Source organism: Scyliorhinus torazame, chromosome 8 (assembly GCF_047496885.1).
Source record: "Scyliorhinus torazame isolate Kashiwa2021f chromosome 8, sScyTor2.1, whole genome shotgun sequence".
NCBI lineage: Eukaryota > Metazoa > Chordata > Chondrichthyes > Carcharhiniformes > Scyliorhinidae > Scyliorhinus > Scyliorhinus torazame.
This window is the reverse complement of record NC_092714.1, coordinates 161,439,188-161,455,449: the sequence shown is the minus strand read 5'-3', so window position 1 is coordinate 161,455,449 and position 16,262 is coordinate 161,439,188. Positions and strand designations below refer to the sequence as shown.

The 16,262-nt window shown below is 50.5% G+C and overlaps 1 protein-coding gene across 5 annotated transcripts in view; it reads left to right on the top strand.

Moving 5' to 3' along the window:
• Positions 1-2,556: 2,556 nt before the first annotated feature.
• The window catches only part of LOC140428232 (androgen-induced gene 1 protein-like), a 119,037-nt gene continuing 105,331 nt past the window's right edge, over positions 2,557-16,262 (top strand). For all 5 annotated transcript variants that reach the window (XR_011948735.1, XM_072514482.1, XM_072514480.1 and 2 more), the window contains exon 1: positions 2,557-2,776. Coding sequence is in view for 4 of the 5 variants with exons in the window: in XM_072514482.1 (XP_072370583.1) it covers positions 2,624-2,776 (153 nt within the window). In the remaining variant the exon portion in view is untranslated. The remainder of the gene's footprint in view (positions 2,777-16,262) is intronic.

The window sequence follows — 16,262 nt, the reverse complement described above, 5'->3', positions numbered from 1 at the left end:
AGGAGCTTGTCATATGAGGAGCGGTTGAAGACTCTGGGTCTGTACTCAATGGAGTTTCGAAGGATATGGGGGATCTTATTGAAACTCACAGGATAGTGAGAAGCCTAGATAGAGTGGACGTGGGAAGGATCTTTCCACTAGTAGGAAAAACTAGAACCCGAGGGCACAGCCTCAGACTGAAGGGACAAGCCTTTAAAACTGAGATGAGGAGGAATTTCTTCAGCCACAGGGTGGTCCCACCAGTCCAAAGATGTGCAGGTTAGGTGGATGTGCTATGTTAAATTGCCTCTAAGTGTCCAATAGGTTAGGTGGGGTTACTAGGTTACGGGATGGGGTGGAGGTGTGGGCTTAAGTAGGGTACTCTCTCCAAGGGCTGGTGCAGACCCGATGGACCAAATGGCCTCCTTCTGCACTGTAAATTCTATGATTCTATGATGAATCTGTGAACTCTTGCTGCAGAAGGCTGTGGAGGCCAAATCACTGAGTGTCTTTAAGACAGAGATAGATAGGTTCTTCATTACTAAGGGGGGCACAGTAGCACAGTGGTTAGCACAGTTGTGTCACAGCTCCAGAGTCCCAGGTTCGATTTTCGGCTTGGGTCACGGTCTGTGCAGAATTTGAACTTTCTCCCCGTGTCTACATGAGTTTCCTCCCACAGTCCAAAGATGCGCAGGTCAGGTGGATTGGTCATGCTAAATTTCCCTTAGTGTCCAAAATGTTCAGGTTGGGTTACTGGGTTACAGGGATAGTGTGGAGGTTTTAGGCTTAGGTAGAGTGCTCTTTCCAAGAGCCGGTGCAGACTCGATGGGTCGAATGGCCTCCTTCTGTACTGTAAATTCTCTGATCTATGATAAGGGGATCAGGGGTTATGGGGCAAAGGCAGGAGAATGGGGATGAGAAACATATCACAAGCCTTGATTGGAAAGAGAAAATGCTGCAAAATCTCAGGTCTGGCAGCATCTGTAGGGAGAGAAAAGGGCTAACGTTTCAAGTCCGATGACTCTTTGTCAAAGCTAACAGACAAAGTGGGAAATATTTATACTGTGGAGTGAGAATGAAAGATGAGTCATAGCCACAGAAACCCAGGGAAACCGGAGGGAATGGCCACAGAAACCAAGGGGAAAGAGTGCTAATGGCAGTCCCCAGAGAGAACAAAAGATGTGAAAAGTCAAAGAGCAGGGAAACTAACATCAGAGGATGAACTGTAGATGTGGGGGAGGGGAAGGGGGAAGCAAAGAGGAGAAAGGTGAAGGAAAGGTGGATAAGATTGGGGGGGGGGAATTAATTAGTACAAACTCTATGGGCCGAGTGGCCTAATTCTGCTCCTATGTCTTATGGTCTTATATTCTATGATGTTTGAACAAGTATTGGAAATGAGACAATAATAACTGGCCTGGTCTAACGTCAATCAAGGTGGAGGGGCGAGGTTTCGCTGTCCATTGGTCAGTTTGAATCTCCCGGGTGAAATGGTCACATCCGGGCCACTGAGTCTGGACCCGGGTGGACTGTGCCATTGACATGATTTGCGGCGGGTGGGAGCGTTGGCACTTTCATTCCACTGCCTACGTCCCCCTCCGCTCAATGCCCGGGTGGGGGTGACCGGACACTATTCTCCCCCCCCCCCCCCCCCACGCAACGCACATGCGGAAATAATCGGAGCTCCCACCGAGCGGAGTCCGGAATCCAGAGACAGCGAGAGACCCGGACCACCGCCGCCCTCTCCCCGACCACCACCACCCCCCCCCCCCCCCCCCCCCGACCCGGACCACCACCGCCGCCGCCCCCCCACCCGAACTCCCGCCCGCCCCCCCCCTCCCCTCCCCTCTCTCCCCCTCCCCCCTCCCCTCTCTCCCCCTCCCCCCTCCCCTCTCTCCCCCTCCCCCCTCCCCTCTCTCCCCCTCCCCCCCTCCCCTCCCCCTCCCCTCTCTCCCCCTCCCCCCCTCCCCTCTCTCCCCCTCCCCCCCTCCCCTCTCTCCCCCTCCCCCCCTCCCCTCTCTCCCCCTCCCCCCCTCCCCTCTCTCCCCCTCCCCCCCTCCCCTCTCTCCCCCTCCCCCCCTCCCCTCTCTCCCCCTCCCCTCTCTCCCCCCCCCCCCCTCCCCTCTCTCCCCCCCCCCCCCTCCCCTCTCTCCCCCCCTCCCCTCTCTCCCCCCCTCCCCTCTCCCCCTCCCCCCTCCCCCTCCCCCCTCTCCCCCTCCCCCCCTCCCCCCCTCCCCTCTCTCCCCCTCCCCCCTCCCCTCTCTCCCCCTCCCCCCCTCCCCTCTCTCCCCCTCTCTCTCTCCCTCCCCTCCTCCCCTCCCTCCCCCCCCCTCCCCTCCTCCCCTCCCCTCCCCTCCTCCCCTCCCTCCCCTCCCTCTCCCCCTCCCCCCCCCCTCCCCTCTCCCCCTCCCCCCCCCCCTCCCCTCTCCCCCTCCCCCCCCCCCCTCCCCTCTCCCCCTCCCCCCCCCCCTCCCCTCTCCCCCTCCCCCCCCCCCTCCCCTCTCCCCCTCCCCCCCCCCCTCCCCTCTCCCCCTCCCCCCCCCCCCTCCCCTCTCCCCCTCCCTCCCCTCTCCCCCTCCCCCCCCCTCCCCGGAAAATCTCCACCCGGTCCCGGACAGACTCCTGCACCTGCTCTTCCTGGGCCTCCATGCTGCTCCGCCGGCCTCTCCTGCTCCACCTGCCGCTCTTCCTCTGGTATCTCTTCACTCTACACCGGGATGTGCTGCTCAGCTCCGGCGGGAGGCTCCTTGGAGCCGCCACTTACGGCGGTCGCTGGAAATATCTCACCTTCATCAACATGGTAAAGGCCCAGAGCCTGGGGCTGGATTAGAACCTGGGGCCGGAGGAGCAACCAAACCGGGTCACAGTCTGGTCACGGAGATGGTAGCCAGGGGGGATGTGGAAATGCCGGCGTTGGATTGGGGTGGGCACAGTAAGCAGTCTTACAACACCAAATAAACCTGTTGGATTTAACCTGGTGTAAGATCTTACTGTGGTCACGGAGAGCATGAGAGACTCATCCGGAAACTCCCAAAGAGCAGAGTGTAATCGGAGCTTTACTCTGTATCCAACCCCATGCACTCACTACCTGTCCTGGAAGTATTTGATGTGGAAAGTGGAGTGGCAGCTTTACTGCATCATACCCTGTACTGTGCCTTCCCTGGAAGTGTTGGATGGGGACAGTGTTTCCTTCCACTAGTGCTGAAAGACGTGCTTGTTAGGTGAATTGGACATTGTGAAGTGTCCCTCAGGGTAGCACAAGTGGATAGCACTTTGGCTTCACAGTCCCAGGTTCAAATCCCCACTGGGTCACTGTGCGGAGTCTGCACGTTCTCCCCGTGTCTGCATGGGTTTCCTCCGGGTGCTCCGGTTTCCTCCCAAAGTCCAAAGACGTGCAGGTTAGGTGGATTGGCCATGATAAATTGCCCTTGGTGACCAAAAAGATTAGGAGGGGTTATTGGGTTACGGGGATAGGGTGGAAGTGAGGGCTTAAGTGGGTCGGTGCCAACTCAATGGGCCGAATGACCTCCTGCACTGTGTTCTATGTACCCAAACAGGCATCAGAGTGTGGTGACTAGGGCATTTTCACAGTAATTTAATTGCAGTGTTAATGTAAGCCTACTTGTGACAATAATAAGGATTATTGTTGTGTTTGTCAACGCACCCCTCAAAAGTCACTGTCGGACCTGCATCCAACACCTCTTCTGGCAGAGTTCCAGGCACCTACTCTCCTCTGTGTAAAAAGCTTCCCTCGCACAACCCTAAACTGCCCTATGCATCTTTAAGCTATGCCCCCGAGTAATTGACACTGCCACCCTGGGAAAAAGCTTCACTCTGTCCATGCCCCTCATAATTTTATAAACTCCTATCAGGTCGCCCCTCAACCTCCACCATTCCAGTGAGAACAAACCAACTTTATTTCATAGATTTCATAGAATTTACAGTGCAGAAGGGGGCCATTTGGCCCATCGAGTCTGCACCGGCTCTTGGAAAGAGCACCCCACCCAAGGTCAACACCTCCACCCTATCCCCGTAACCCAGTAACCCCACCCAACACTAAGGGCAATTTTGGACACTAAGGGCAATTTAGCCTTTATCCAACCTCTCCTCGTAGCTAATGACCTTCATACCAGGCAATGTCCTGGTACACCTCTTCTGTACCCTCTCCAAAGCCTCCACATCATTCTGACAGTGTGGGACCAGAATTGAACACTGTATTCCATGTGTGGCCGAACTAAGGCTCGATACAGCTGCAGCATGACTTGCCAATTTTTATTCTCTGCCCTGGCCGATGAAGGCAAGCATGCCGTATGCTGCCTTGACTACCTTTTCCGCCTGCGTTGCCTCTTTTTCAGTGACCGATGGACCTGTACACCCAGATCCCCCTGCCTGTCAATACTTTTAAGGATTCTGCCATTTACTATATATTTCCCACCTGTATTGGACCTTCGAAAATGCATTTGTCTGGATTAAACTCCATCTGCCATCTCTCCATCCAAGTCTCCCAACTGATCTATATCCTGCTGTGTCCTCTGTCAGCCCTGATCACTGTCTTCAGTTCCACCAACCTTTGTGTTGTCCAGAAACTTACAACCCAGTTACATTTTCCTCCAAATCATTTATATATACAACAAATAGCAAAGCTCCCAGCACTGATCCCTGCCGAACGCCACTAGTCATAACCCTCCATTCAGAAAAGAGCCCTTCCACTGCTACCAAAGAACAAAGAAAAATTACAGCACAGGAACAGGCCCTCCAAGCCTGTGCCAATCCAGATCCTCTATCTAAAACTGTCGCCTATTTTCTAAGGATCTGTATCCCTCTGCTCCCTGCCCATTCATGTATCTGTCTAGATACATCTTAAATGACGCTATTGTGCCCGCCTCTGCCACCTTCGCCGGCAATGCGTTCCAGGCACACACCACCCTCTGTGTAAAGAACTTTCCACGTATATCTCCCTGAAACTTTTCCCCGCTCACCTTGAACTCGTGACCCCGAGTAATTGAGTCACCCGCTCTGGGGAAAAAGCTTCTTGCTATCCACCCTGTGCATACCTCTCATGATTTTGGAGACCGCAATGAGGTCCCCCCTCAACATCCGTCTTTCTAATGAAAATAATCCTAATCTACTCAACCTCTCTTCATAGCTAGCGCCCTTCATACCAGGCAACATCCTGGTGAACCTCCTGCACCTCCAAAGTATCCACATCCTTTTGGTAATGTGGCGACCAGAACTGTACGCAGTATTCCAAATGTGGCCGAACCAAAGTCTTATACAACTGTAACATGACCTGCCAACTCTTGTACTCCATACCCCTTCCGATGAAGGAAAGCATGCCGTGTGACTTATTGACCACTCTATCGACTTGCGCAGCCACCTTCAGGGTACAATGGACCTGAACACCCAGATCTCTCTGTACATCAATTTGTTTTCTATGACGGAGCCAGTTTTGTATCCGTCTTTTTTTTTAAATAAACAATTTTAATGAGGTATGTTTTGGAATTGTAAACAGTAGAATTACAGAACGAGAAAACAAAAGGACTGGAAAGTAAACAAAGTACATAGTGCAATTGCCGTAGCCCATTCCACCAAGATCTGCCTAATTGACCCCCTATACTACATTCCCTAACCCCCCCCCCCCCTTCCCCTATTGACAATTAATTCTCCGCAAAGAAGTCAATGGTTGCCACCTCTGGGTGAACCCTAACAACGACCCTCAAGGCGAATTTGATCTTCTCTAAGCCCAGGAAACTCGCCATGTCTGACAGCCAGGCTTCCGACTTCGGGGGCTTTGAGTCCCTCCAAGTTAGGAGTATCCGTCTCCGGGCTACCAGGGAAGCAAAGGCCAAAATGGCGACCTCTTTCTCCCCCTGGAGGTCCGGGGCCTCTGAAACCCCAAAAATCGCCACCTCTGGACTTATTGCCTCGTGTTCAATATTCTAGACATGACGTCCTCGAACCCCTGCCAGTATCTCCTAAGTTTTGCACAAGCCCAAAACATGTGGACATGGTCTGCCGGTCCTCTCAGACACTTTACACACCTGTCCTCTACGCCGAAGAATCTGCTCATCTGGAACACTTGTGGGCCTGGTGGAAGACCTTAAATTGAATCAGGCCAAGCCTGGCACATGTTGCAGTCCCATTGACCCTGCTCAGCGTGTCCGCCCACAGGCCTTCCTCAATCTCCCCTCCCAACTCCTCCTCCCATTTATGCCGCAGCTCCTCGGTCGGCGTCTCCTCCTTGTAAATATTCGAGACACTTCCCTCCCCCACCCATCCTCTAGACACTACCCTGTCTTGGATCCCCCTCAGTGGCAAGAGTGGAAAAGATGGCACCTGCCAGCGCAAAAAGCCCCGCACCTGAATATGCCGAAATTCATTCCCCTCGTCAACCCAAACTTGGCCTCCAGCGCCCTCAAGCTAGGGAAGCTCCCTCCCAAAAACAAATCTCCCATCCGCTCAATCCCCGCCCTCTGCCATACCCGAAACCCCCCTTCCAACCTCCCCGGGGCAAACCGATGGTTGTCAAATATTGGGGACCAGACCGATGCTCCCATTGCTCCCACGTGCCCATTGTTCCCAGGACCGAAGGGTCGCCACCACTACAGGACTAGTGGCGAAGTGTGCTGGCGGGAACGGCAGAGGCGCCGTCACCAATGCTCTCAGACTGATACCCCTACGTGAGGCTGCCTCAACCCGCTCCCAAGCCGACCCTCCCCCACCCCCTACTTCCTTATCATGGCTATGTTAACCGCCCAATAATAGTTGCTGAAATTCGGCAGTGCAAGCCCCCCTTCCCCCAGTTCCTCTCGACCATCACTCGCGGGGACTTGCCTGCCCATACAAAGCCCAAAATGATCTTGCTTACCCTCTTAAAAAAGGAACATGGAATGAAAATGGGGAGACACTGGAACACGAATAAGAACCTTGGGAGGACCGTCATTTTAACTGTCTGTACTCTCCCAGCTAACCACAGCGGGAGAGCATCCCACCTCCGGAACTCCCCTCGGATTTGATCTACCAACCGGGACAGGTTCAGCTTGTGCAGTCGACCCCAATCCCAGGTACCTGAAACTGACCCCCAACTAACCAGAACGGCAGCTCTCTCAGCCGGTCCCCTTGGCCCTTCTGAACTACAAACATTTCACTTTTTGTCATATTCAATTTAGAACATTACAGCGCAGTACAGGCCCTTCGGCCCTCGATGTTGCGCCGACCTGTGAAACCACTCTAAAGCCTATCTACACTATTCCCTTATCTTCCATATGTCTATCCAATGACCATTTGAATGCCCTTAGTGTTGGTGAGTCCATTACTGTTGCAGGCAGGGCATTCCACGCCCTTACTACTCTGAGTAAAGAACCTACCTCTGACATCTGTCCTATATCTATCTCCCCTCAGTTTAAAGCTATGTCCCCTCGTGCTACACATCACCATCCGAGGAAGAAGGCTCTCACTGTCCACCTGATGCAATCCTCTGATCATCTTGTATGCCTCAATTAAGTCATCTCTTAACCTTCTTCTCTCCAACGAAAACACCCTCAAGTCCCTCAGCCTTTCCTCATAAGATCTTCCCTCCATACCAGGCAACATTATGGTCAATCTCCTCTGCACCCTTTCCAATGCTTCCACATCCTTCCTATAATGCGGCGACCAGAATTGCACGCAATACTCCAAATGCGGCTGCACCAGTGTTTTGTACAGCTGCAACATGACCTCATGGCTCCGAAACTCAATCCCTCTACTAATAAAAGCTAACACACCGTACGCCTTAACAACCCTCTCAACCTGGGTGGCAACATTCAGGGATCTATGTACATGGACACCGAGATCTCTCTGCTCATCCACACTGCCAAGAATCTTACAATTAGCTCAGTACTCAGTCTTCCTGTTATTCCTTCCAAAATGATTCACCTCACACTTTTCTGCATTAAACTCCATTTGCCACCTCTCAGCCCAGCGCTGCAGCTTGTCTGTGTCCCTCTGTAACTTGTAACATTCGTCCGCACTGTCCACAACTCCACCGACTTTAGTGCCATCTGCAAATTTACTCGCCCATCCTTCTACGCCCTCCTCCAGGTCATTTATAAAAATGACAAACAGCAGTGGCCCCAAAACAGATCCTTGTGGTACACCACTAGTAATTGGACTCCAGTCTGAACATTTCCCATCAACCACCACCCTTTGTCGTCTTCCATCTAGCCAATTTCTGATCCAAACTGCTAAATCACCCTGAATCCCATGCCTCCGTATTTTCTGCAGTAGCCTACCGTGGGGAACTTTATCGGACGCTTTACTGAAATCCATATACACCACATCAACTGCTTTACCCTCATCCACCTGTTTGGTCACCTTCTCAAAGAACTCAATAAGGTTTGTGAGGCACGACCTACCCTTCACAAAACCGTGTTGACTATCTCTGATCAAATTATTCCTTTCCAGATGATTATACATCCTATCTCTTCTAAACCTTTCCAAGATCTTGCCCACAACAGAAGTAAGGCTCACTGGTCTATAGTTACCGGGGTTGTCTCTACTCCCCTTCTTGAACAAGGGGACAACATTTGCTATCCTCCAGTCTTCTGGCACTATTCCTGTAGACAAAGATGACTTAAAGATCAAAGCCAAAGGCTCAGCATTCTCCTCCCTAGCTTCCCAGAGAATCCTAGGATAAATCCCATCCGCCCCAGGGGACTTATTTATTTTCACACTTTCCAGAATTGCTAACACCTCCTCCTTATGAACCTCAAGCCCTTCTAGTCTAGTAGCCTGAATCTCAGTATATTCTCCTCGACAACATTGTCTTTTTCCTGTGTGAATACTGACAAAAAATATTCATTTACCACCTCTCCTATCTCCTCGGACTCCAAGCACAACTTCCCACTACTGTCCTTGACTGGCCCTACTCTTACCCTCGTCATTCGTTTATTCCTGACATATCTATAGAAAGCTTTAGGGTTATCCTTGATCCAACCTGCCAAAGACTTCTCATGTCCCCTCCTGGCTCTTAGCTCTCTCTTTAGGTCCTTCCTAGCTAACTTGTATCTCTCGAGCGCCCTAACTGAACCTTCATGTCTCATCTTTACATAAGCCTCCTTCTTCCTCTTGACAAGTGTTTCGACTTCTTTTGTAAACCACAGTTCTCTGGCTCGACCACTTCCTCTCTGCCCGACAGGTACATACTTATCAAGGACATGCAGCAGCTGTTCCTTGAACAAGCTCCACATTTCCATTGTGCCCATCCCCTGCAGTTTTCCTTCATCCGATGCATCCGAAGTCTTGCCTCATCGCATCATAATTGCCTTTCCCCCAGATATAACTCTTGCCCTGCGGTATATACCTATCCCTTTCCATCTCTAAAGTAAACTTAATCGAATTGTGGTCACTATCACCAAAGTGCTCACCTACCTCCAAATCTAACACCTGTCTTGGTTCATTACCCAGTACCAAACCCAATATGGCCTCGCCTCTCGTTGGCCTATCTACATACTGTGTCAGGAAACCCTCCTGCACACATTGGACAAAAACGGACCCATCTAAAGTACTCGAACTATAGTGTTTCCAGTCAATATTTGGAAAGTTAAAGTCCCCCATAACAACTACCCTGTTGCTTTCGCTCCTATCCAGAATCATCTTTGCAATCCTTTCCTCTACATCTCTGGAACTTTTCAGAGGCCTATAGAAAACCCCTAACAGGGTGACCTCTCCTTTCTTGTTTCTAACCTCAGCCCATACTACCTCAGTAGACGAGTCCTCATCAACCGTCCTTTCTGCCACCGAAATACTGTCCTTGACTAACAGTGCCACCCCTCCCCCTCTTTTCATAGAATCATAGAATTTACAGTGCAGAAGGAGGCCATTCGGCCCGTCGAGTCTGCACCGGCTCTTGGAAAGAGCACCTTACCCAAGGTCAACATCTCCACCCCATCCCCATAACCCAGTAACCCCACCCAACACTAAGGGCAATTTTGGACACGAAGGGCAATTTAGCATGCCCAATCCACCTAACCTGCACATCTTTGGACTGTGGGAGGAAACCGGAGCACCCGGAGGAAACCCACGCACACACTGGGAGGATGTGCAGACTCCGCACAGACAGTGACCCAAGCCGGAATCGAACCTGGGACCCTAGAGCTGTGAAGCAATTGTGCTATCCACAATGCTACCGTGCTGCCCCTTTTACCACCTTTCCTGCGCTTAATGAAATATCTAAACCCCGCCACCTGAAACAACCATTCCTGTCCCTGCACTATCCATGTCTCCGAAATGGCCACAACATCGAAGTCCCTGGTACCAACCCATGCTGCAAGTTCACCCACCTTATTCCGGATGCTCCTGGCATTGAAGAAGACACACTTTAAACCACCTTCCTGCCTGCCGGTACACTCCTGCAACTTTGAATCCTTACTCATGACCTCCCTACTCTCAACCTCCTGTATACTGGAGCTACAATTCAGGTTCCCGGGGCTACAATTCAGGTTCCCAAGCCCCTGCTGAACTAGTTTAAACCCTCCCGAAGAGCATTAGCAAATTTGACCCCCAGGATAGACCATCCAGTTTGTAGAGGTCCCACCGACCTCAGAATGAGTCCCCATTGTCCAGAAATCTGAAACCCTCCCTCCTGCACCATCCCTGTAGCCACGTGTTCAACTCCTCCCTCTCCCTATTCCTCGTCTCGCTATCACGTGGCACGGGTAACAACCCAGAGATAATAACTCTGTTTGTGCTAGATCTAAGTTTCCACCCTAGCTCCCTGAATTCCTGCCTTACATCCCTATCCCTTTTTCTACCTATGTCATTGGTACCTATGTGGACCACGACTTGGGGCTGCTCCCCCTCTCCCTTAAGGATCCCGAAAACACGATCCGAGACATCACGCACCCTGGCACCTGGGAGGCAACACACCAACTGCGAGTCTCTCGTTCCCACAGAATCTCCTCTATCTATCCCCCTAACTATGGAGTGTCCAATGACTAATGCTCTACTCCTCACCCCCCTTCCCTTCTGAGCAACACTGACAGACTCTGTGCCAGAGACCTGTACCCCATGGCTTACCCCTGGTAAGTCCCCCCCCCCCCACCCCCACAAACAGTATCCAATGTGGTATACTTGTTTGTACCCTGAAATCCGGCCGAATTCCCCCAGGGTCGCCATGATTCCGTCCATCCACGCCATTCGGTCCAAAACGTACAAGAGCAGGTCATTTGTGTACAATAAAACTCTATGCTCCCCCCCCCCCCCGAACCAGCCCCTTCCAACCCTCAGAGCAATTGCCAGTGGCTCTATAGCTAGCGCAAACAGCAGTAGGGAGAGGGGTCACCCCTGTCTCGTCCCGCGGTGCAGTCTAAAATAGTCGGTAGTCGTCCTGTTTGTCCTCACACTCGCCTCCAGGGCCTGATATAGCAGCCTGACCCAGTCGATGAAACCCACCCCAAATCCAAACCGTCCCAGCACCTCTCAAGTAGTTCCATTCTACCCGGTCAAACGCCTTCTCCGCGTCCATTGCCACCACTACCTCCACCTCCTTTCCCTCTGGGGGCATCATGATCACATTGAGTAACCTTATATTTGCCACCAGTTGCCTACCTTTAATGAACCCTGTTTGGTCCTCCCTAATAACACGCGGCACACAATCCTCAATCCTAGTGGCCAAAAGCTTTGCCAGCAGTTTAGCATCCACGTTAAGAAGGAAGACCGGCCTATAAGATCCACACGACTCCGGGTTCTTGTCCCGTTTTAAAATCAAGGAGATGGTAGGTTTACGATAGTGACATTTAAGGGGCATCTTGACAAATACATGAATAGGATGGGAATAGAGGGATGCAAACTCAGGAAGTGCAGAAGTTTTTAGTTTAGACGGGCAGCATTGTCGGCACAGGCTTGGAGGGCTAAAGGGCCTGTTCCTGTGCTGTACTTTTCTTTGTTCGTGGTAGCCTGCGACATCGTCTGGGGTAGCACCCCTCTGTCCCTTGCCTCATTAAAAACCTTGACAAGCAGCGGCCCCAATATCCCGGAGAACTTTTTATAAAATTCTACCAGGTACCCATCCGGCCCCGGGGCTTTACCTGATCGCATGGCCTTTAAGCCCTCAAATATCTCCTCAGCTCTGATCGGGGCGCCCAGCCCTTCTACTATCTCCCGACCCACTTTTGGGAATGTCAGGCCGTCTAAGAAGCGGCTCATCCCCTCCGGCCCTGCGGGGGGCTCCGAGCTATGGAGATTGCTATAAAAGTCCTTGAAAACCCTGTTCACACCTGCCCCAACCCCCTACCAAGTTACCGCCTCCATCCACCACTTTACCTATTGCCCGAGCTGTCTCCCTCTTTCTGAGCTGCTGAGCCAGCATCCTGTAGGCTTTCTCTCCATGTTCATATACCCCACCCCTCGCCATTCTGAGCGGCTGCACTGCCTTACCCGTGGACACCACCCCAAACTCGGCCTGCAGCCTCCTCCGTTCCCTCAAGAGCTCCGCATTCGGGGTCCCCGCATGCCTCCAGTCAATCTGTAGGATCTCCGCTAACAGTCGGTCCGTTTCAGCCCTGTCCGTCTTGTTCCTGTGAGCCCGGATTGAAATCGGCTCCCCCCTCACTACTGCTTTGAGCGCCTCCCACACCACCGCTGCTGAGACTTCCCCAGTATTGTTGACCTGGAACTTTCAAGCGGTTATTGGATAGGCACATGGAGCACTTGCATGAACTCCCTCAGTTCTTTTCACATTGCTGACACTCTGCCCTTTTTTGAGCACGACCGGTCCCCTCCCATAACCAGCTTGTGGGAATCCAGGTTGGCTATCTTCCCCAGCACCCTCTCTATGAAATCCGCATCATCCCAGTTTGGCACGTATATGTTGACCAGGACCACCTTCCTCCCTTTCAGCTTACCGCTAACCATAACGTAGCGACCTCCCCCGTCCGAAACAATACTCCCCACCTCAAACTGCGCCCGCTTGTTCACCAGAATCGTGACCCTCCTTGTCTTAGTATCTAGCCCTGAGTGGAATACCTGACTAACCCTGCTCTTCCTCAACCTAATCTGGTCCGCCACCTTCAGGTGCGTCTCCTGCAACATTATCACATCCGCCTTTAGAGCCCTAAGATGCGCGAACACTTTTGCCCTCTTCACCGGCCCATTTAGCCCTCTACGTTCCACGTGACCAGCCTAGTTGGGGGCACCGTGCCCCCCCCCCCCCTTGCCGGCCAGCCATCCCCTTCCCTGGGCCTGCCCCCAACCCCTGCCCTGCGCCTCTGTAGCCCCGCCTCCTGGCAGCGCCCATCCCCGACCTTTTCTCCACTTCTAAAATCAAATCCCTCCCTCGTCGTTTTGTATCTGTCTTGCCAGCTCACCTCTGATCCCATGTGACTTCACCTTCTGTACCATTCTGCCATGAAGGACCTTGTCAAAGGCCTTACTGAAGTCCATATAGACAACATCCACTGCCCTACCTTAATTGGTCATCTTCATCACTTCCTCGAAAAACTTGATCAGGTTACTGAGACACAACCTCCCCTTCACAAAACCATGCTGCCTCTTGCTAATACATTCATTTGCTTCTAAATGGGAGTGAATCCTGTCTCAAAGAATCCTCTCCAATAATTTCCCTACCACTGACGCAAGTCACACCAGTCTGTAATTTCCTGGATTATCCTTGCTACCCTTCTTAAACAAAGGAACAACATTAGATATTCTCCAGTCCTCTGGGACCCCACCTGTAGCCAGTGAGGATACAAAGATTCCTGTCAATGACCCAACAATTTCCACCTTTGCCTCCCTCAGTAGTCTGGAGTAGATCCCATCAGCCCTGGGGACTTATCTACCTTGATGTTTTTCAAGACACCCAGCAATACCTCCTTTTTAATCTCAATGTGACCTAGACTATCTACATACTTTCCCCCAGACTCATCATCCACAAGTCCTTTTCTTTGGTGAATACTGATGCAAAGTACTCATTCAGTACCTTGCCTGTTTCCTCTGGTTCCACGCATAGATTTCCCCCCTGTCCTTGAGTGGGCCAACCCTGGCTACCCTCTTGCTCTTTATATACGTGTAAAAGCCTTGGGATTTTCTTTAATCCTGTTTGCCTATGACGTTTCGTGACCTCTTTTAGAACCTTGCTTAAGTTCCTTCCTACTTTCCTTATATTCCTCATGGGCTTTGTCTGTTCCCAGCCTTCTAGCCCTTAAAAATGCTTCCTTTTCCTTTTGGGCTAGGTTCACAATATCCCTCGTGAACCAAGATTTCCGAAATTTGCCATACTTATCCTTCCTCACAGGAACATGCCGGTCCTGAATTCCTATCAACTGACATTTGAAAGCCTCCCACATGCCAGATGCTGATTAAACTCCAACATCCACCCCTAATCTAGATATTGTTAGAATTAACCTTCCTCCAATTTACCACCTTCACCCAAGGACTACTCTTCTCTTTATCCAACAGTACCTTAAAACATGGTCACTATTCCCGAAATGCGCCCCTATTGAAACTTCAACCACCTGGCTGGGTTCATTCCCCTATACCAGGTCCAGTATTGCCACGTTCCTAGTTGGACTATCTACATATTGTTTCATGAAGCCTTCCTGGATGCTCCATACGAACTCTACCCCATCCAAGTCCCTAGCAAGAAGTGAGTCTCGTATTGTCATGTGAGAGTACCTTTAAGAAATGGGTGTTTAAGAAATGTACCTTTAAAAAATGGGTGTTTATCAGTGATGTCAGAGTGTGGGTGGAGCTGGGCTGTCTGTCAGCTTTTTACTTTCGTTTTAGGGTGTTTGCTGCAGTGTGTTTTTTAGTTTTGTTTTCAGTGTTGGAGCTGAAACCAGACCAAGCAGGTGTACTGCTGTTCTCTCTGCCATCAAAAGACTATTTCTTGATAATTTGGTGAATTCAGAATTATAAATGTTCTCGGTAGTGAATGTAAACCTAATGTGCTTCTGTAAAAAGGTGTTTCTTTTGTCTTCTGGATGTTGTTTGGGAAGTTATTAAGCGTCACTTAGTGTTGTATTTGAATTAATGGTTGCTAAGATGTTCACTATATTTTAAAAAGGTTAACTTTAGTTCATAGAATAAACATTGTTTTGCTTTAAAAAATACTTTTCCATTTCTGCTGTACCACACCTGTAGAGTGGGCCGTGTGCTCCCCATACCACAATCTATTAAAAGTTGTGGGTCAGGTGAACTCCTTGATACACTTCGGTTGTTCTCTAAACCCTGGCCCATAACAAATTGGGAGCTCGTCCGGGATAAAAGTCTTATCTATTGGATTGGCTTAGTGAACTTAAAGACAGTGAGGGGTGAGCATATTGTGGTTGCTTATCAGGTGTGGCATTCCAGTTTAAGTTGCGAGTGTGTTGTGGACAATAGCTCTTTCAGAGGCGCTGAAGTTTTTGGGGGTGGAGACGGTCACACGCAATACCTTACAGACAGAGACTAAAAGCAGACTGTTAGATTTGGCAAAAACATTGCAGTTAACATGACCTAACAAAATGCGAAAAGATGAGGAAATTATGGCGGTGGCTAAGCATTTAAAGTTGCCTGAGATACAGTTTGACTCATTGGAAATGGCAAAAATTCAGTTACAAATTAAACAAATGCAACACGAGAAAGAATTAAAGCAGCTTGACTATGAAAGAGAGGAAAAAGAAAGAGAGAGAGAGGAAAAAAAAGAGAGAGAGAGAGGAAAAAGAAAGAGAGAGAAGAAAGGAGAAAAGAAAGAATAGCCCTGGCAGAACAAAAAGAAAGAGAAAGGGAGATCCAGATCAGGGAAAAAGATAAAGAGAGAGTGTTTGAACTTAAGAAAATGGCCATCAAACATGACAGTCAGTTAAAATTGGCAGACGTAAACTGAAACGTACAGTTGGATGATAGTGATGAGGATAGTGAGAAAGAGCGTCAAAGTTGAAGGCTTGGTGGGACTCTATTTAAATACGTCCAAGCATTGCCAAGGTTTGACGAGAAGGAGGTGAAGCCTTTTTCGTTTGATTTGAGAAGGTAGCTAAACAAATGAAATGGCCACAGGACATGTGGGTATTACTGATTCAAACAAAGCTGATAGGTAGGGCTCATGAAGTGTTTGCATCACTATCGGAGGAGGTATCTGGGACGTATGAGGAGCTGAAAAAATCCATCTCAGGTGCATATGAACTAGTGCCTGAAGCCTACAGACAAAGGTTTAGAAATTTAAGGAAAGAATTTGGTCAAACATTCATGGAGTTTGAAAGGCTCAAACAGAGTAAGGTTGACAGGTGGATAAGGGCTTTGAAAATAGACCAAACGTACGAAGCACTCCGAGA